The sequence below is a fragment of the Xenopus tropicalis genome, chromosome 9 (genome assembly GCF_000004195.4).
Source record: "Xenopus tropicalis strain Nigerian chromosome 9, UCB_Xtro_10.0, whole genome shotgun sequence".
Lineage (NCBI taxonomy): Eukaryota > Metazoa > Chordata > Amphibia > Anura > Pipidae > Xenopus > Xenopus tropicalis.
Genome location: NC_030685.2, coordinates 28,140,289 through 28,160,786, shown reverse-complemented (window position 1 = coordinate 28,160,786; position 20,498 = coordinate 28,140,289). Strand labels below are relative to the sequence as shown.

At 41.4% G+C, this 20,498-nt stretch overlaps 2 protein-coding genes across 2 annotated transcripts in view; one reads left to right on the top strand and one right to left on the bottom strand.

The window, feature by feature from the left end:
• The window catches only part of adap1 (ArfGAP with dual PH domains 1), a gene marked incomplete in the record, with an annotated part of 93,312 nt that extends 88,429 nt beyond the window's left edge, over positions 1-4,883 (top strand). Inside the window, 2 exon segments of the mRNA NM_001097289.1 lie at positions 282-3,725; positions 3,726-4,883. Coding sequence (NP_001090758.1) covers positions 282-310 — 29 coding nt within the window.
• Positions 4,884-8,262: 3,379 nt separating this feature from the next.
• On the bottom strand, positions 8,263-17,657 carry get4 (golgi to ER traffic protein 4). The gene is given in 9 exon segments (NM_001016708.2): positions 8,263-9,400; positions 10,379-10,451; positions 10,687-10,762; positions 11,476-11,616; positions 11,793-11,931; positions 12,851-13,000; positions 13,491-13,572; positions 13,715-13,793; positions 17,467-17,657. Coding segments are annotated over 9 exon segments (978 nt in total). The 5' UTR covers positions 17,616-17,657; the 3' UTR covers positions 8,263-9,311.
• Positions 17,658-20,498: the final 2,841 nt, after the last annotated feature.

The window sequence follows — 20,498 nt, the reverse complement described above, 5'->3', positions numbered from 1 at the left end:
TAGTCATATTCTGGTTCTAGAGCTTCCAGAGCAATGAGGTAATAATGCTAGTGTTTTCAATTGTGTGGGATTATGGTGCTAGAGGTTCCTATTCTGTAAGCATTTTTTATCAAGTTGTTTAGAGCACTGAGGAGACCTCTGTCATTTAAAGTGCACCATGCACTGATAGTGCTAAGTGTAAGGGCACAGGCTATCTGGGTGCCAGGCAGCAAACCCAGCCTATGCCTCACTGCAGTACTGGGGATACCCCGCTAATCTTATCCTATGTGTCCTTGTTTCAGTGGAAGCTCACTTCAAGCATAAACCATAGAAGATGGATTCGTCCACATGTTTACAAATGCACAAGGTTTACAGCTGAGAAAAATAAATTCACCTGAACAAATGACTGATAATGGGGGAAAAAAGCTCACTAATAATAAAAAAGAACAAATGCTAAGTGTGTGTTCCAAGCGCCAGTCTGGATCGGCTGGAATACGTTGGGACCAACTGATTTCCATGTTTCACTACACTTGTGTCAGGAAGTGCTAAGCTTGTGCCAGTGTTGTCTGTCTCTGTGTCATGAACAAGCGCACTCTAGTGCCGAGTCTGGAACAGGAACCGCACTGCGTCTGCCCCTCTGCACCAGTTATCCCTCTGTATGTTGGCCAAGGAGCACTTACAGTATGCTTTCTGCAACAAATGTCACCGTGTAGAAAATGCCAACATTTTCATTCCTATTTGCATTAAAATGGGAGATACACAGGCAGGACTCATATTTGCACTCTCGGAGCCTGGATATTTCCACCAACCTGACTGGTCATATTCCATAGCCTGAACATCCTTCTTCAGCATAGGAACCAAGACCAGTGGGACCTACAGTTCCATGAAGATTCACTTTCCATACACTTTCCATGAAGATCGGATTCACATACACAATTAGAAACCAAGGGCAGCCAAGCAGGATTCATTTGCTGTAAAATATTGAGCACCTAGGTTTGTACCTGTATAGAAATGATCTATCGGGGCTTCTGTATTCAATATTCCGAAAATATAGGGACATCATTTATTGTCCTCGTGGAACATGGATCATCTTTCCATTTATACTTAGGAGGAGCAGGCGCCATATTGTTTGCGGCAACAACCGAACCTATGAAGGCCTATGAAGTGTGGCTCTCCAATATGAAGGAATTATGTGTACAAATCAAGAGCAACACCTTCACACCTCTGTCTGGCAGTGACACCTATCTATCAATGGGTAATATATTTCCAAGCTGTTCTGGTTATTCCCCCCTCTCGGCCTCCTGGCCTTGTATGGTACTTCACTGTCACTGGGTGACCCTATATCATTAAGCACAATTATAGTCCAGCCCAGTGTGTCTGGGTGTAATTATATCCTAAATAATCTTTCATGTCGGCTTTAAACTTAGTAATGTTAAAGAATCGCCGGAGCTGACCAATGACATTCTGCTTGGAAATCTGTATTATTTTAAAAGGGAAATATATTTTGTTTATGTAAGGTTTATCTTCCAGTTAGAAGGAGGTCTATACATTCTGAAATATTCTGTTCTGGTGCATATGGAATCTCAAGTGGCAAGTACGTATGGAATATAGGAATATTCTGCACTCACTGTAGCACATCTCCTGGATGTTTTAAAAAATATATGTCAGATGAATGCTACTTAGAAAATGGGCATATATTTGCCATTCTAATATGAATAGTCACAGGAAGTCAAACGTGAGGGCCATGAATTTGTGTGATTGGGGATGGGCATGACTGGATTTAGGTACCAGGTATCTGTGTATCTGTGTGTGAGCTTATATGTGGGTCACAGCTGTATATGGGGTATTGGTAATATTGCAATATTTACACATTCTTACCATAAATACAGAAGGCTCTCATTCAGCGGAAGCAGGCCGGGTCTGGGATTCAAAATAGGCCCTGGCATTTCAAGTACACAAACAGCCTCCCACCAGCCCAATACATAGTGACTGTCTATGGCATCTTACAGCAGTCCCTCTGGCATTTGCCAGAATCCACAGATTGCCAGTTCTGACATGGAAGGTAGAATATTGTTTGTGGACAAGTTATGAAAGGAGCACAGGAATTATGTGCATATATAGCAATTTAACATGGATTTGCAAAACAAAAATAATCTTAATAATAATGAGAGTGCTTAGTCACAACAAACCTCTGATAAAGGCTGGCCTGCTAAATGAGTCCACTTCCCTTATATACTAATGGTCCCGCCCTGTGGTACTATGCTATTTAATCAGTCATTCATGTGTTGTTTCAACTCTGCAATCTGCACTTTTTAGATTGCTTTTCACTGAGATGAATTTGTAGAACTTTGGGCTTAGGGTAAAAAAAACAGTCCATTTAGCTGGCCAACAACATATAGAAGAGTGGTATAGCCCATACTAGTAATAAAATTGGTAGGTGCCACCCAGATGTCCTATCATGGCAGCCAAGTCTAGGATACATGTAGCTGGAACCTGAGTCATGGGACTGTAACCAGGGTATAAAAAGCCCATTTGCCATTAACACAGACAAGTACAGAAGTACATCACACACAAACTAGAGGAGACTCACCCGTCTCCATTTATGTTGTTCCCAGGAACATATTATCATTCATTAAAGCCTAGCATAACCGATTATATTTTTAGTCCTTGAGAGCATTTTTTACACTTGAATTTGAAACAACAGCGCCACCTGCTGGTAATTTTGACTGCTTGCGAGAGAAGAGTTATCTGGTGTTTCTCTGGTCCGTTCTAAGCAGGTCAATTTCCTCTGCTGACTGTGGCCAGTCTACCGAAGGGACAGCAGTTGGCGCTGTTGTTAAAGATTAATGTCTTGAAAACTATAAAAAAAATAATGCAAATTGCAATAATGCTCAGAAAGCATTAACAGAGAAGATGAATTTACCTCCTGAATTCAGTATGAGTGTGGGAAGGGGGTGCAGGGAGTCACAGGGAGTTGTGTGCAAGTGATTAGGGACATGTTACACACGTCGGTCCCTGGTTGAATAAAGGACGATGGACAGACTTTGAGCAATGCCTGCCATATGGATAATAGTAGGAATGGGCCCAAGCCGTGTGTGTCTTACAGTACAAACATTCTTTATATTTAAAGCAATTATATATGTTTCTTCCTAATTTTGTTTCAAGTGGAAAAAACTGTACATACAGTGTAAATATGTTCTGAGATGTGTGAGATTCAGTTCATATCCTGATTATAATGTGATAACTAGTTAACCAAGGGAGATGCCACAGACAGATATTGAAGGGATATCCCCTGCATAGACTTTTCCATTGCTCCAAGGAATTACTGTGAGCGCCTCCCTTTAATATCAGATACAATATATATAACAGTCATTCGATTTTAGATGCTGCTGGCTGAGTAACATTAGTTAATGAACCAATCTCCTGCTATTTTAAAGTGTCCCATCTTTTGGGTCGGGACCTAGAAATGGGATCCCTGCTGTTTAGGGGGGTCTCCATGATCCCCTGGGGTACAGTGGCATTCCTTCTTACAAGGTGCAGTGTTTGAGCCATGAAGGTCTGAAAATATATTTATGTTATATATATATTATATTGTCTGTGTATATGGCCTTTCAGCTGTGGGGAATGCTGGGAGGCACATTTCAACAACAAGGATACCCTCAATGGAAATGAGAATTTGAAACAAGGAATAATAGACTGAGATTGCACAGGGCATAAAGATGAAGTTACTCCAACCCAAAGCCAAGTTATAATATAACTTGGAAATTGCTTAAAGCCGAAACAGTGGCAGAGGATCTGGGCACTGACCTGCTTACTAATTATGGCACTACCATCTTTGTTTTTCTGCATTTACTAAATACCCAAACAGAGAGACCAATCCAGGTAGGTTAAAAACTGGGTGTGTTTTGGCCACACCTGCTGCATAGGCCCCGCCCCTGACTGCAGTCCTGTTTTTGAGAATTTTCATGCGCTGGTGCAGTAAACTTTAATGTAAGTGCAAATTACAGGGGGTGACCCATGAGTGGGGGGTGAAATCAGGGTGGTGCCCAAAAAATGAACAAACTCCTCCGTAGAAGAACAAAATACAGGTTGAAAGGTTGGTAGGGATTGGACAATAGCTTTATAATGAGAACATGTGGGAGCGGGAATGGGGATAAGTAACTTAGTACTGTATGAAGATAGATTCATTTTTTTTTTATATCCTTTCCCTATAAGACATTGCAATTTGCAATTCTCTCAGTGGGTGCTGCCATGCTGCTTGCCTCGGCATAGGTACTCTCCGTGGATTACTGTTTTTGCCTGCTTGTGCTCCTGTATATCAGGATTTTGCATTGGATGTCTATGGAGAACAGTTCAGTCTGAGGCAGTCTGACAGCAGCAGCTTTTTATGCTTACGGTCAATAGAAATGTTGAGAGAAGTTCTGTTGGTAGAGCTATTATACCCCAATATATAAAATAAACACCTACAAAAATCATTTTAGTAGGAAACTTTTATATATCTGGGCCTCGGTGAGTGGTGGGGTCACTAGAGAGAAGGATGTGCTTTGGCCGCTCTATGGTGGTTATTTAATAAAAGGTGCACAGTTTGCTACAGTTCCTGTTACCCATAGCAACCAGTCAGCACGTAGCATCTCCTGGCCACATGGTTTAAAAGCTAACAGATTATTGGTTACTATGGGTTACTGCACCTGGGCAAACTTTGTGCCTTTTATTACATATGTGGCTATGAGTAATGTACCTACATGTGCCCTCCCCTGTATTGTACATAGCATGTGATTCTGAATGTATAGCAGCTGCACAGAGATTGGTGTGTGTTTGTAAATAACTATGCTGTGAACATTTGTTTGGTCGCCAATAGTTGTACTAAATATTATTCTGATCAATAAATTATTACTTCAAACAAACCCGCTACACAAGTGCTTGTTTTTGTAGGTATAAAGGTAGGGGTGAGTTCTGGGGCTCATTGGGTGGGAGCTGCTGTCTGTGCTGAGTAAGGGGCTTATTTTGCCTTGGCCAGGAGGCTATTTGATTGAAAGCTCTGCAGGACAGTGATATGCTTTTTCAATAAAACATTGACCAGAACTACAAATAGGAATTATCTACAAATCCAACACTCAATAAATACCAGACCTGCGCCAGCTAGTTTCTATAGAAGTCAGTTGGAGCTGTCCTAGGCAGTCAAGCCAAAATTCAAACTCCTCGAGATTTTTATTCGAACGAGTTTAATGCAAGTTTATTCAATCTAAAAAAAACAACTCGACATTAATGTGACACATGGATCATTTGATAAGGTTAAGCTGCTACTCCAGACTGAGTCGGCGGTTTATTAACCCATGAAGGGTGCAAAATTGAGGACCTGCCCAACTGATACGTAACATAGTAAGTTGGGTTGAAAAAAGACCTACGTCCATCACGGTCAACCATATTGACTATATATAACCTGCCTAACTTCTAGTTGATCCAGAGGATTATGGTATCAACCAGATACCATATAATTTGGAATTGTCTTGAGGCCTAATGGTCATTTCAGCCAGATTTGTGGCCAGATTGGGCAAAGCAACGCTCATCTAATGGCCGGAACTTTACCTTTATGTGCAGCTTTAACTGGGAGGGAACTAAATGTGGCCTGTGCCAGGAAGCGCCTCTAGCTCTGCTAAGCAAAAATGGCCTCCCCAGTCTCCTTATATGTATATGTTCAAATAGAATGATGTGGGAAAGCAAATGCTATGGGATCAACAAATAGGTTTTACTACTCAGCACAATATACAGACATCTCCATGTATAATCTCTGTTTAATCAGCACAGACAAAAATGAACCCTATGGGAAATGGGATTTTGTCAATGAGTCTCCTTTAAAGAGAGCATGCAAGTACCCAGAAGTACCCATTTTCCAGCAGTTCCTGGGGGAATGACGTGGCTCTTACTAAAGGTCACTAATACAGAATATGGAACCCCAGCCAAACACAAACATTGACTCAACACCACGTGCGGAACAAACACCTGCTACATACCTTCTTGGCTCAGCCTATCAGCTCCTCCTATACTGGCTTCAAATCAGCTAAAGGAGTTGCTTTTAATTAATACCAGATTTATACAAATACTTGGCACCCATGGGAGCACTCTCACCCAACCGGCTCTACAGGTAATGGTAATTTGGATCTCCATAATTTAAGTCCATTAAAAATAATTTCAAATCCAATTGTTCTGCCCCCAATAAGGGGTAATTATATCTTAGTTGGGATCAAGTACAGGTACTGTTTTATTATTACAGAGAAAAGGGAATCATTTAACCATGAAATAAACCCAATAGGGCTGTTCTGTCCCCAATAAGGGGTAATTATATCTTAGTTGGGATCAAGTACAGGTACTGTTTTATTATTACAGAGAAAAGGGAATCATTTAACCATTAAATAAACCCAATAGGGTTGTTCTGCCCCCAATAAGGGGTAATTATATCTTAGTTGGGATCAAGTACAAGGTACAGTTTTTATTATTACAGAGGAAAAGTAAATATGTCTTAAAATTTTGAATTGCATGATTAAAATGGAGTCTATGGGAGATGACCTTCCCATAATTTGGAACATTCTGGATAACAGAACCCCTAGCTGTAAAATACATATAATCACAAGTGTGTTGGAGGATACCTGATGGCATGGTCGCTGTGTGGCATTACATCCACAGAATAATCTGTTTGCCATAATCCTGGAAACCCATTATCCAGAAAGCTCTGAGTTACAGAAAGTCCATCTCCCATAGACTCAAATTTAATCAAGTAATTTACATGTTTTAAAATGATTCCTTTTTCTCGGTAATTAACAGTACCTTGTGCTTGATCCCTACTAAGATATTATTAACTGTTATTGGAGGCAAAACAGTCCTTTATGTCAAAATCTATTTTGGAAACTTAAGGTGTATATCTTGCCAAAATAGATTTTGACATAAAGGACTTGTACTAGATTCAAATTACAAAAAACTCCCAGGTCATTCTGGGTAATAGATGCTATCCCTGTACTTCAGTTGCACCACTGGTACGTGCAGGGCTTTATTACTGAACTGCTTCAGGTACTGCCCAGACTCTCATTATGGCTGCAGAGCGGGCAAACTCTTTAAACTCTCTCCTATTTCCCTGGCACATGGAATGTTCCTATAGGGTGGGGCACAGCTACAGAGATGCCAGGAACCCAGAGCAGTGAGGGAGAAAATACACGCATTCATTGTTTAGGGAGCCATCACAAATCTACTAGTTTATTTGTCATTAACAAGTTTGTTTTTCATCAATATTATCATCATCATCATTAGCTTCCTCATCTGAACTCTGTATTTAAATATTTTAGCTTTTCTAATATGCCAGCGTTTGGCACATCTCTCCTTACCCACGGCGTCCATAGTGCACAGGCATATGATGAGCAAGGATAGAGATGGCAGTTACACAATCCATGTCTGCTTGGGCACAGATAACATTACTGATGGCAGGGAATGGAACCCGCCAATCTTTCTACATACAGGATCATTTATAAGAGAATTCTTCTACCACCTTCTCTTCTATCTACTTCTATTACTGTGCTGGAGATTGGCACTGCCTTATCCAATCATATTCTATATTCCTTTACATGGCAGCAGGCACAGGCTTCTATAGGTGCCCACTACCAGGTTTCGATCCAGGAAACAAAAATCTCTGTAAGTATATAGGATTTGCAGTCTTCCTGCTATCTTTATATTGTGCGTATGGAAATCTGGATACATATGAGAAAATAAAGCATGATGGAGTTCACCAGAAGGAAAATGTACAGCTTGTAGAGTGAACTCTATTTACATCCTTTGATAAATGTGCTCCTAAAAGGAGTGACTAGAAATATAGGGAGTTCCCCTCTGGTGAATTCATACAAACTATTTTAAATCATCGATAAGCTCAATGTCAGGCAGGAATACTAACACGGATTTCCCCACTGAGGCTGTATTGGGCAGTACATATAAGGGTAGAGGCACACAGGGCGCTCCATGCATAGGCACTGGGTCGGCCTGTGTGCAGCTACACTGAGCGGACCCCTCGGCAGGCTGACAAAAGCAGATCATCTTCCCCGTGTGCCCTGACAAACCTAAATGATAGGAAACAGCCGCTGGTAGAAAGTAGGGTATATTTCCCTTTACCTTTGCATACTGAGAAAAGAATATAATACTGTAAAAATCAAAAATAAGCAAATGGGTCACTTACATTTTGTAAAAAAATAAAACACAGACAGACGATATTGTGTAGTATGGCATATACATGTCACCAATGGCCAGTCATGATCAAAAGTGTTTATTTGAGCCTTAATACAAGCAGAGTACCTCCTCCCATCAGTTAATATTACAGTGAATAGAAGCTGGCTACCAGTCCCCATGCAGATCTTTACTGGATTTTCACAGGAAATAAAAAAAACAAAAATCACTTCCCATAATTCCTAAATCATATGATACAACCTGCCGCTTGGTATCAGCAGGGGCTCTTAAATGCTATCTCTAACACATAAAATAGTACATTTCCTTGCCACTGTGACCCACTGGCATAGTAAAGAAACTTATGGGGATTAAATGTACAAAAATCACCTTTACCGGTAATAAATATTGCAAAATATTAAAAGAATGTCCTTTGTATTTAAATAATGTTCTAGGTGAAGTTTCTCTTGGTTTTGTATCTAAGAAGCGAAAGTACCACTCGCACACTCACACACACACATATACACTGGATCCCAGGGAGAACAACACAAGAATACTTGCTGACACACCAAACAGAATTGCTGGAGTCCCAACCATGTGACCTGTGGCATTCTAGCCATTGCTGAACAACAACTCCCATCCTTCTTCCTGCTGGAAGACACTGGGAGCGGTGGTACAGGGGTGCTTGGAGGACCGCAGGGAGACGCTTGATTTCCTGTAGTGAGACGAGGAGAAGGTGGGAGGTGACAATGATAGTATGGGCGTACACATAACTTACATCTAAAAATCCTCAATCACCAAAAAGTGACAGAGAAGATGATGGAACGAGATGCCAAACTCAAAGTGAAGGGATTTTCTATATTGATCTGCTTGGCTTTGGCATGTTGGGAAACTGTGTGTGTGCTTCACAGTAAAATGCACATGCCATTTGCAAAGGCTCGAGGGGAAAGATCTCCGATACGCACCGGGCTGCTTCCATCTGGCTCTTTAACATGATTTACCCATCAGCGGGATACAAACACAGCTCATCGTGGCTGCTTACAAAATAACCCTTCAAAGATGCAAATCATAGAATTGGTCTTTTGAGCTCCTGTTTTTAATCATGCAGCTCCTATTGAATCGCTCGCTTCTCTTTCTCAATCCAATTCAATGGGACTGCTGTCTTCTTGGCCGTCTTCCACATCGTCGTCTTCCCCAGAGCCCATCAGGCTGTTCAGTAGGTTACCTGGAAAGGGGAGGGAAAAGAAAAGTGATGAAAGTCAGAAAGTGATGGACCCAAAGATTTTGGAAATTATGTGGCACATTTATCTAGAATGTTTCCCAGCAGATCAATCTTTTCCCCCCTGACATTAAGGTAAGTTTTCAGGGTGAAGACACACGGAGCTACTATTAGCAGCTACTTTTTCATGGCTACTAAATGCTAGAAAATACCCTGCCAGAGACAATACTGAGAATTGCCTCTGCTAAAACACACAGAGACAATTATCAGTAAATGATCAGCATTGTCTATTTTAGTAGCTGTGACAAGTAGCTGCTACTAGTAGCTCTGCGTGTCTTCACCCTTGAAGAATTGGTGGTCACCTGCTTTAAGCAGTCAACACATTTAATTTCAATGTGGTATTAGTGCTTGGATCAGCTCAGCAGAAGCCCTGAGCACTAACGTCTGTCTTAATTCTTAATGCAAAGCATATGCAGGGTGAATGGACTCAGAAATCAACAAACAAGGGTTGCCAGATCACCTGGAAAATTCAGGAATGCGTTTAGTAAATGTGTCCCTGTGAAACATTGTTTTGTATTTTATTGTTCTACGTTCTAGGGTATTTCAAGGTAAATTAGCAAGCAAAATAGGATCTGTTTTGTAATGAATGTAGTTTAGTTTCAAATGAAATGAAAATGAAATTTCAAAGCAATTTATGCGGCAGATCTACGTGTAGTGTAAATCACTTCAAACCAACCCTCTTTGCTCACAGTTTTTTTTATTGGAGGAAATCCTCACCTAATCACAACACTACCAATAAAACATAACGGCGCCAGTACCCTGCCTATTGACAGGTGATCTCTTGGGGTAAGTTTGCCCCAGAATTAGAGTGGGAGAATGACAGAACCAAAGGGGAGAGTGGAAATGTGAGATGTCAGTAACAATGCAGTGCCTTCTTACATACTAGTACTAGTATTAGACAAACAAAAACACACTCCTACTTACCCAATAACCCCCCATAAGACGAAGACTGTTTCGGAGGTACACCAAAGAAAAGCTGTCCTATCCTATCCAGATACTGAAAAACATGGCATAAATAAGTATTAACCTGTAGCTGAAGAGAACAATCTGTATCAATGTAATACCTTGTACTTGTAAAACAGATGATTTAAGTGACAGTATCCGTAAATAGAAATACATCCCACTGCTTATTAAAGGCAGCTGCCTAACAGACTACCAATGAGAACAAAAGTATCGGTTATTAATAATAACTTCATCAGCAATATTGTCTCTCTCTCTCTGTTGATACATACCTCATTATACATTGGATCTCTCTTTAAAGAAGGCTGATACTGCTCACACAACACCGTAAATACAGTTAACTTCCCTCTAAACACAAATAAAAAAAATACATATAATTCCAGACATTAATCTTAATGGAAAAGTAACACCAAATAATAAAGAAAAGTGTATAGAAGTAAATAAAATATAATGTACTGTTGCCCTGCACTGGTAAAAGTTGTGTGTTTGTTTAAAAAACACTACTATAGTGGTACATTTTACATAGAGGATAACAGATTATGTGGAATACAATGGTGTTTTACAGAGCTTATTAGTTACTTGCTACATAACCTGTGCCCTTTTCCTTTTCACTAGCATGAGACATTAGTAGTATACCAGGGCACCCCAAAGTGGTAACACAGAAATAAAGGTCTAATTACCTAGAGCAGTGTTGCCCAAATGTTTCATACAATCACCCATATATATCAACTGTTTAGGGGCCAAATTTAACTAAACAGATGTCATACAAAAGCTTCTATGAAGCCCTGTGGGGGTGGGATGGAGGGAGAGAGACAGAGTGTGTGTATCCCTTTGGCACTAGAGTACAAATGAGGTGCATCACTTCCTTTTATTATAAAGTTGCTTAGAATAAATACTATTGGGCTATAAAAGGTTAAGTGTTATGACAATATATTTTCAAAACATATCTTTGCAGCCCGGTAAAACAATACTGACATCAAACATAAGATACCAATTTAAGGGGGCATCATTTTGAACAGTGTATACATCTATGCCCTCCCATGTGAGTTTTCAGAACATACCCTTCTACGGCCAGCAGTAAGAACCAAATGAAGTTTAATAGGGGTTGCACAAATGGAGGCCCCCTTTCTATAGACGGGTGCTTCTGTGTATATGTTGTGAACACCACAGACGCGCTAGTTTTGTTCTTTAAGCACAGGAATCTGCAAATAAAGAAGATAAGAGTGAATAACAGGTTCCGCAGTGCCAGGCAGTGAATACAGCACACACCTACTGTGACAAGATGATATGAAACATGAATGAAAGGTGAATGGCTTTAGGAATGGCCATGCCCTGTGATATTTACACAATAGCAGTGAAGTAATAAGTCTGAACCTACTGCAAGACTGCTTGCGCCACAAACATGTCCACTTCGCTCCGGTACCCCCTGGTTGAGGAATATTCTACCAACATATTGGCGCAGCCTTCCCCATCAGATGAGTGCAGAAAGTGATAACGGGATTCGTAGTAGTTTTGTTCTGAAAGGAGAAGAGAACGTCAGGCCAAGCAGCAGACTTTCTGGCTGGATTTATATTTATAGTAGCACAGCTGCCTGGCGAATGAGGAAGACAGATAAAGAGGGGCTCCCCTGTGAATATCCCACTACAGTCTTCTCCCCCAGGGTTGGTACAGCTGCACAAATGTAAATTTTCATGCTGTCATTTCTTTTCTCTACCAAATACATCAGAATCTGCATATTTTTACCTATAATTTACAGAGACTGATGTGTTTGGTCAGCAGTATCATTCCCCCCCCCCCAACCTACAGCATAATTAGCCCCACTCCAGTAAGTCAGACTGTTCTTTGTCACTAAAACATCAGTCTCTCATCGGGTACAACCTCTTTTTCCACCCAATACAGACGCCAAACAAGGTAGGCCTCTACCATTTTTACAAAAATATACTTTTTAGCAGTATGTGCTATTGGGTAATCCTAAATAGAAAATTGCCATTTCAAGAATTAAGGGCCGCCTCCTGGGATCATACAACTCACAGTGCACACAAACAAGCCAAGGCACACATACATGCTAGGTCACATCAGCCAATTAATGGGCAGAGTTCTGCCTTTTGCTTCCACACTACTTCCTGTTAAAGTTAAAGCTGCATTATTTCTGGTCATGTGATCTCCGAGGGAGCACACAGCCCATCACTAAAGTGTGGCTCGAGGGAAAGGATGTAAAAGGGCAATATTTACTGATATATATATATATATATATATACTATCTGTTGGTTAAGTATTCATTCTGGGGGCATAGGTTTCCTTTAATGTCAGTCACAACAGTTCCCAACCAATCAGTCATTATAGGAGGCTTCACTGTAATGTCCCTCATCCACTACTCACTGGAGGTTTGGCCAAAATAGACCAGTCTATTGATGGTACCAGCCTGTTCCAACTTACCTTTCCACAATGTGATGGCCAAAAACTGATGTAGTTTTGGGTGACCAAATTTGCCAGATCCACCACTAGACCACTTTAATGCTCGGGAGACAAAAGCAACTCTTTCAGGAGAGTTTGGATCCATCAAGCTAAACAATTTGGCCAGATTTTCTAAAATGAATAAAGAGATTTGAATGAAACATCTCTGAATAGCTGATACTGTATAATAGAGGTTGGCTGCTATAAAATGCCAGGAGTTGCAGTATGTGAGCGGTCATTTAAAAAAACAACCTTCTGCTGGTTTAAGATTTAAGGCCCCTGGCTGTGTGCCATTAGTTTGACCTTGTACCACTGTCCACAGTTGTGAAGACTGGACTATGTCACATTCAATTAGTCCATGACAGTGGGTAGAATCATATGCAACCACATAGGCTGACTCTTCCAGATGCATGGATGGGCTGATGAGCAGCTGACTGGACCATCCCATGGCGATGTAGCACCAGAGTCTCAGTTAGTGGTAGGAAATTGATCAAATTGTCAGAGCAAATAAAAGAAAAGGTGAAGAATTGAAGACTGGCTAAAGAGTTCTTATGGGTCACATGCTGTGTAGTTATGTGCAGACACGTGGCTGTACAACATTCCTGCAGCAGGAATTACCCACCTAAGAGCTCCTCTGTCACCTTTACTTCATGCTTCTCCAGAGATTCCAGCACAAGCATGGACAGATCAGCAGCACTGTTTTGCTACAAGATAAGAAGCCATATTGCATGTTAACCTTATATGAGAACATGTAAAAAACATAGTAACAATATATTTCAGGGTTGTCAAAAAAAATTGTTGATTTTAGAAGCTTTTAGTCAAAGATAAAGAGGAACGTGTTCTTACTTGACTATGGCTGAAGAAGAGGAGAGCCCCGGAATACATTAATTCTCTTGCTTCTATGTGCTTGCTCTGTGACATATACCTGCAAAGCAAGGTCACATACAAAACCATTAGCATTTCACACTAAAGAATCTATTATCAAGATGATATTTATATATTTATTGTTTGTTGAGTTTTTTTTATTCACACATTTATGGAAGATGGCCTTTATCTGTGAAGGTTCTGAGTTATTGCCTGGCTCTATACTAGAGAAACAATATCCCTTACTCCCTTGCCAGAGGGGTCTGGATCACCTGGATAAACTGTATTTTTTATTTATGCTAAATCAGGTTTGACTGTAGCACCCAAAGGAAAACCCATTCTCCAGCAAGGTTCAGGTGCTAAGCACCAGGATAAGGGGTCCCACGTGACTGTTTATGAGTGATTAATGCGCACATATATTTTCCCTTTATTGGAACCTAATTCCACACAGGTACAGGTATAGGACCCGTTATCCAGAATGCTTGGGACCAAGGGTATTCTGGATAAGGGGTCTTTCTGTAATTTGGATCTCCATACCATAAGTCTACGAAAAAATCAATAAAACATTAATTAAACCCAACAGGATTGGTTTGCATCCAATAAGGATTATTTATATCTTAGTTGGGATCAATTACAAGGTACTGTCTTATTACTACAGAGAAAAAGGAAATCAGTTTTAAATTTCTTATTTGATTAAAATGGAGTCTACGGGAGACAGGCTTTCCGTAATTCGGAAATTTCAGATAACAGGTTTCCGGATAAGGGATCCATTTACTGTATAATTTTTGCAGCTAAATCCATGCAGCTAAACAGTCACTATTCTGTATGAAACTGGGCCAGCTTATTCATACCCACTGCTTTAACTACATGTGATGTCTGCAGGGAGCACCATATTAGGCCCAGGTAGAAATGTTCTCTATTATTTGTACAGATATGTGATCTGTCCCGAAACCCATTGTCCAGAAAGATTGAATTTTAATCAAAAAATTCAGCTTTTCAAAAATGATTTCCTTTTTCTCTGTAATAATAAAACAGTACCTTGTACTTGATCCCAACTAAGATATAATTACCCCTTATTGGGGGCAGAACAGCCCTATTGGGTTTATTTAATGGTTAAATGATTCCCTTTTCTCTGTAATAATAAAACAGTACTTTGTACTTGATCCCAACTAAGATATCATTAATCCTTATTGAAGGCAAAACAATCCTATTGGGTTTATTTGTTAAATGATTTGACTAGCCTTATAGTGTGGAGATCCAAATTGCGGAAACATCCCACATCTAGAAAACCCCAGGTCCTGAGCATTCTGGATAACAGGTCCCGCAACTATACATAGCTGCAATTTTTATTTCCAGAAAATACATTTTACCCTATTCCAGAAATTCCCTGTAGACACCCATACATTCTATTCTGGCACCAAAATATTTAAAACATAGGAACGCGCCATTTATAAGAATAACGTTTGCAGTTTGGTCCCATAGGGAAATGGCCAAACTCTAGATTTTATTTATTTATAAATAAATAAAATAAACTAAAGTTCCCCTTAAAAATAACAAACTAAACCCCAAGCAATGAGTTCCCTTGGTGCAGTCTATGCCAGACAGGGAAGGAGCACAGAGGCATATGTGCCATATAACAACACATAACATTAACATGTGAAACTTGCAAGTTATATCATTTTTTTTTACCAGACACAATAGCATTGTATTCATTGCTCTCAATGGTATGAGTAGAAGCAGCTGTCAGTACAGAGTGTAGCTCCATAATGAACACATCTTTAAAGCTGAAACTACTCTGCAGAATGCAAGTAACATTTTGGCAGATGTGCCATGATGGCTCATAACTCAGGCAGTAGGGCCGGCCGTGCAGCTCATCCAGGCAACCTTCCCAGTAAAACTGGCCTATCCCCTTGTTCCCTTACCACACGTAGCAGGAAGGTGAGTCTTGTGAAATGAGGTATAAATGTGGCTTTGATACGGTACATACACCTGCCTGCCCTAGTATCAAATATAGTGCACAGACCACTGAGGATATAGAACTAAAGTTGGATATACACAGGCAGATTTCAGATGCTGATTTGGGTCCAGACCGATTTGCCAGCTTATCAGCCTGTGTATGGGCACCCCCAACAGGCTTAGGTTTTTTTCACAATATATTTAACAGAATATGAAAAATGAACTCTTAGGCCTTATAATATATACACGCATTTTGATATTGCTAAGTGTTCAAGGTCTGTGGTTTTTGCAGGACAGGTAAACAACGTCCCTCTATCTGAACATCCACAGAGAGGCCTCATTGGCTACGCACCACTGGCCTATGGAAATTAAGGAACTGCCATAAAACACAGCTTTTCTGTTTGAAATGTACAAGCAGACAAAATGGCACATGCTGACAGAACTTAATGCTACATAAATGATTACATTAAAATAGACTATTAACCCCCAAATGTTTAAGCACAGGTACAGGAGTAAATAGTTCACAGGTCTCATGGTTCAATAAACTGTATATGGCCTGAAGGTCCTCTTGTGACACATTTCAGTACAATATCAAAGTGACACTGTTCCTCAGCTCCCACGTTCCACTGCAAGAACACAAACTATGGCAGCACAGTACTCATCATATGAATATGAAACCTTCCATATGGTTCAGCGAGGAGGCTTTTTGGCCCTGGAGTCAATATGTAGCACAAGGCATTGGCTAGAAGGCTGCTGAGAATTTCATGCAGAGCTTTTACAACCTATAGAGATGATAAAGTGACAATAATATTGTGACTTTATTACGGCAAGTGGCAGGCCCGGACTGGCAATCTGTGGGTACTGGCAAATGCCAGAGGGGCTGCTGTAAGATGCCATAGACACTATGTATTGGGCTGGGCCTCTGTGTTATAGAAATGCCTGGGCCTATTCTGATCCCAGGCCTGGCGAGAGGCCACAGATATAATGTATAATACATACCAGCTAACCCTTTGTTTCATGCTCACAATGAACTACAAATCCCAGCACCACCCCTACACACAGTTTATTAACACCAGAGAAGCTGCAATTTAAAAGCTGTGGGTTTCACTGGCTGTGGATGATGGGAAAAGTCATCTCTTCTTGAATACAAGAGGCGCAATGGCTATACACTCTGCTTCATTAAACTGCTCAAGTTGGTTACTACCATAACAGATAATATATTGAGGTACTAATATAAAGGACGTGAATTCAACGCTGTGTCCAACACTCATGACCTCTATGGCCATAAAGCCCAGGCCCAATGAGACGTTGTGCCTGATAGCGGGTGAATAAGGAAAAGAAAATATGGAAGCACTGTATCCCCAGTCACTACTAACAGCACAAGCCTCAAGACAGGACCCCGGGTAATGCCCCAGCGCTTTAGTAACAAATAGATAGAATAAGCTTAGTCCCTAGTCAGATGTTGCCCAATCTATTGACCAATCACACGCGAGGAAAGAAAGATCTTCCCCCTTAGCAACCAGTTTTCCCGCAGCCAATCCGCAGTACCGAATACAGGAAGCCTCTGGGACAGGTGAGTAACTCACATAAAAGAAGTCACGATGACGCGACGCACAGCCAATCCCCAAAGTCCTCACAAGACAGGCTCCACCCTCCCCTAGCAACCAACGGAGAAGCAGCAGCCAATCAGTAGTGACGGGGCTTCAGTTATGGGCCTCAGAATGCTCTGGAAGCTCTAGGTAGGGGTTTTGAACTAACGCGAAATAGAGTCGCCGTACCTGAAGAAAAGTGTTCTGTACATCTGGTGAGCTTCGTAGTAATCGCCCTTCTCCACACTGGCTCGCAGCTTTCCTTCCACCCGCTGTACCCCGCCCCGGTTTCGGGCACTACCTTTGGAGCCATCCTGCTCCGCCATTGCAGCAGCCATGTTGGGGGCGGGCGGGGTGACAGTACGAAGACGTCACACGAATTGCGCAGGAGAATCGCTATGCGTACGGAAGCAGGAAGGGGTCAGTTGCAGAACTGTCAGGGCTGACGCGTGATTTGGTAGAGCGAGTGTTTGCGCACAAGCCGCCGTAGCTCTGAATAGTGTCAGGTTATTTAGTGTTCCCCCGGCCAAAAACACAGTGTATCGTAGAAAAAACACACACACACATGTATATATATATATATTTTATTTAGTTTAAATCTACTTTTAGGACTTGTTTGAAAATCAGATGATGTTTTAGGCTACATTCATATCAAAATATAGAAAATTTGAAAGGGTTCACATACTTTCCAGCACCACTGTTTGTATAGGCAGCTTTTTAGAACTTGGGGTGAATAAGGGGCGCAGAGGCCTCAGTGTATGTCAGGGCCATTAGTACATTATATCCTTTTCTGGTGTTTTCTCATTTCAGTGGGTTAAAGGGGAACGCCACCAAAATAATATAAAATAACAGTTTGTTCAATAAAAGCTTTGGCAAGCAGGTCCCTGCAATCCCATGTTTCAGTCTGTAACCAATGTTTGTTATGTGTGATTTTATTCATACATATGAACTGTTCACATACTATATGTTTAGTATATACTCACCTATTATACAGCGCTGCAGAATATATGTTCACACTTTGTGTTAAAATGATAAAAACTCGTTATTTGAAAACGTGATCTTTATTGAGAGCAGCATTTGGATACTCTCAATGCAGCAGGTGTACCAGGACTGTTCCCCCTGTCGCTAGTTCAGAATGAATCTAACCTGTATACAGCCTATGTCTCCATATCCCCCAGTACATGTATACTGTGCATAAAAGAGGGGGTCCTGTGACTGACAAGAAATGGTTTTGTTATGGTTTAACCCATTCCTCCTGAGGTTACAGCCAGCAGGCCTGGACTGGGATTTAAAATAGACCCTGGTATTTCAAGTATACAATGTTATGCATGTATACAGTATAGTATTGTAAATAAATTGTAGATTCCACTATTAACCATTTCCAAATATAAAGCCCAGAGACAGCAAGTGGTACCAGCTCTTTCAGAATGTGCCCACAGATTATAGGGTATAATTAATAAAGGACTTCTCCCTATGCCCTAACCCAGTGCTGTCCAACTTCTACGGTGCCGAGGGCCGGAATTTCTCTAGCATACATGGTGGAGGGCCGCTAATGGAAGTCAGTTTTGACCACTCCCCTTTTTAAACCACACCCACTTCAAACCACACCTATTTTATCACAGTGGTGGTAGCACAGCAAAATCCCAAATGCTTGGTCCTTACTGTGGGGATATCAACCATCATTCATATGTGAAAGAATTATGTCATATTAAGACAGGGGGCTCAAACTCAATTTACCTGGGGGCCGCAGGAGGCAAAGTCAGGATGAGGCTGGGCCGCATAAGGGATTTCACAAAAAATTGGCTTTCAAGGGATAATGCAAGGCACGGCGGGCGGGAGCTGCTGATTGCGGAAATGACGTTATGCCATCATAACAGTTATTATGGGAAGACGTTCTGTGTGCACAATTAGCTCCTTAGCAGCTAATTGTGCACACAGAACGTCTTCCCATAATAACTGTTATGATGGCATAACGTCATTTCCGCAATCAGCAGCTCCCGCCGTGCCTTGCATTATCCCTTGAATCACAATAAAAATCGCGATCCATTCATTGCTTTTGAGAAGGCGTTGGTGCGGGCCACAAAATACTGTACCGAGGGCCGCGAGTTTGAGACCCCTGTATTAAGATATACCCTTAAATTCCATATGCCTCCTCCTCCACTGTGGATAGCAGAGCAACCCCCAGTACATCATTACACACCGTAGGGGCCATTTAATGGCTATTTCCAACTGCTAACAAACTCCCACAACAAACCCCTGCCAGGTTCACCTCCCACAAGCAGCATAGGGCAAGCAGAGTATGGCACACTCAGGCAGCACTCTGCCTGTCCTATGCTGTCTGTGTGTGCCATACTCTGCCTGTCCTACCCTGCCTGTGTGTGCCATACTCTGCCTGCCCTACCCTGACTGTGTGTGCCATACTCTGCCTGCCCTACCCTTCCTGTGTGTGCCATACCCTCCCTGCCCTATGCTGGCTGTATGTGCCATACTCTGCCTATAGTACCAATGTCTGAGGTGTGAAGAAGTGAACAATGGGAGTGATTACAGTCTGAGCCTGAGGTGTGAACACTGCAGGGGGTGAACAATGCAGGTATTAAAAGGTGTGAAAAACACAGGGGATTACATTTTTAAACAATACAGGGGGATTACAGCCTGAATCTGAGGTGAGAACCATGCAGGGGGCCAGTTAATCACAGTACTGATACCATTGAATGCTTACTCAAAGGTAAGCCATCAAAGCAGCCAGACAGGTGGGGGGCCAGACAGAGGGGGGTCGCGGGCCGCCAGTTGGACAGCACTGCCCTAACCTAATCCAAATCTTTACACACGCTCTGTGTATGTGTCCATGTCTCTCTTTACTATAAAACTAATGTCCCACGGAGGGATTAGTTGCCCACTAATCCCTCCGAAATGCCTTTCCACCAGCAAGGGAATCGCCAGTGGAAAGGCCTATGAGCAGCTTTGGTCTTCCAAAGTGGCACAGTTTCCTTTTGCAGGCAAAAAGATCTATTGTAGGTTACTTACCGTATATACTCGTGTATAAGCCGATACGAATATAAGCCGAGGTACCTAATTTTACCTAAGAAAACTGGAAAAACGTATTGACTCGAGTATAAGCCTAGGGTGGGAAATGCAGCTGCTACTGCTAAGTTTCAGTAATCAAATTATTTAATAAAAGGACACTCACAAGTGCTTACATGACTACCATATTAATTAACACA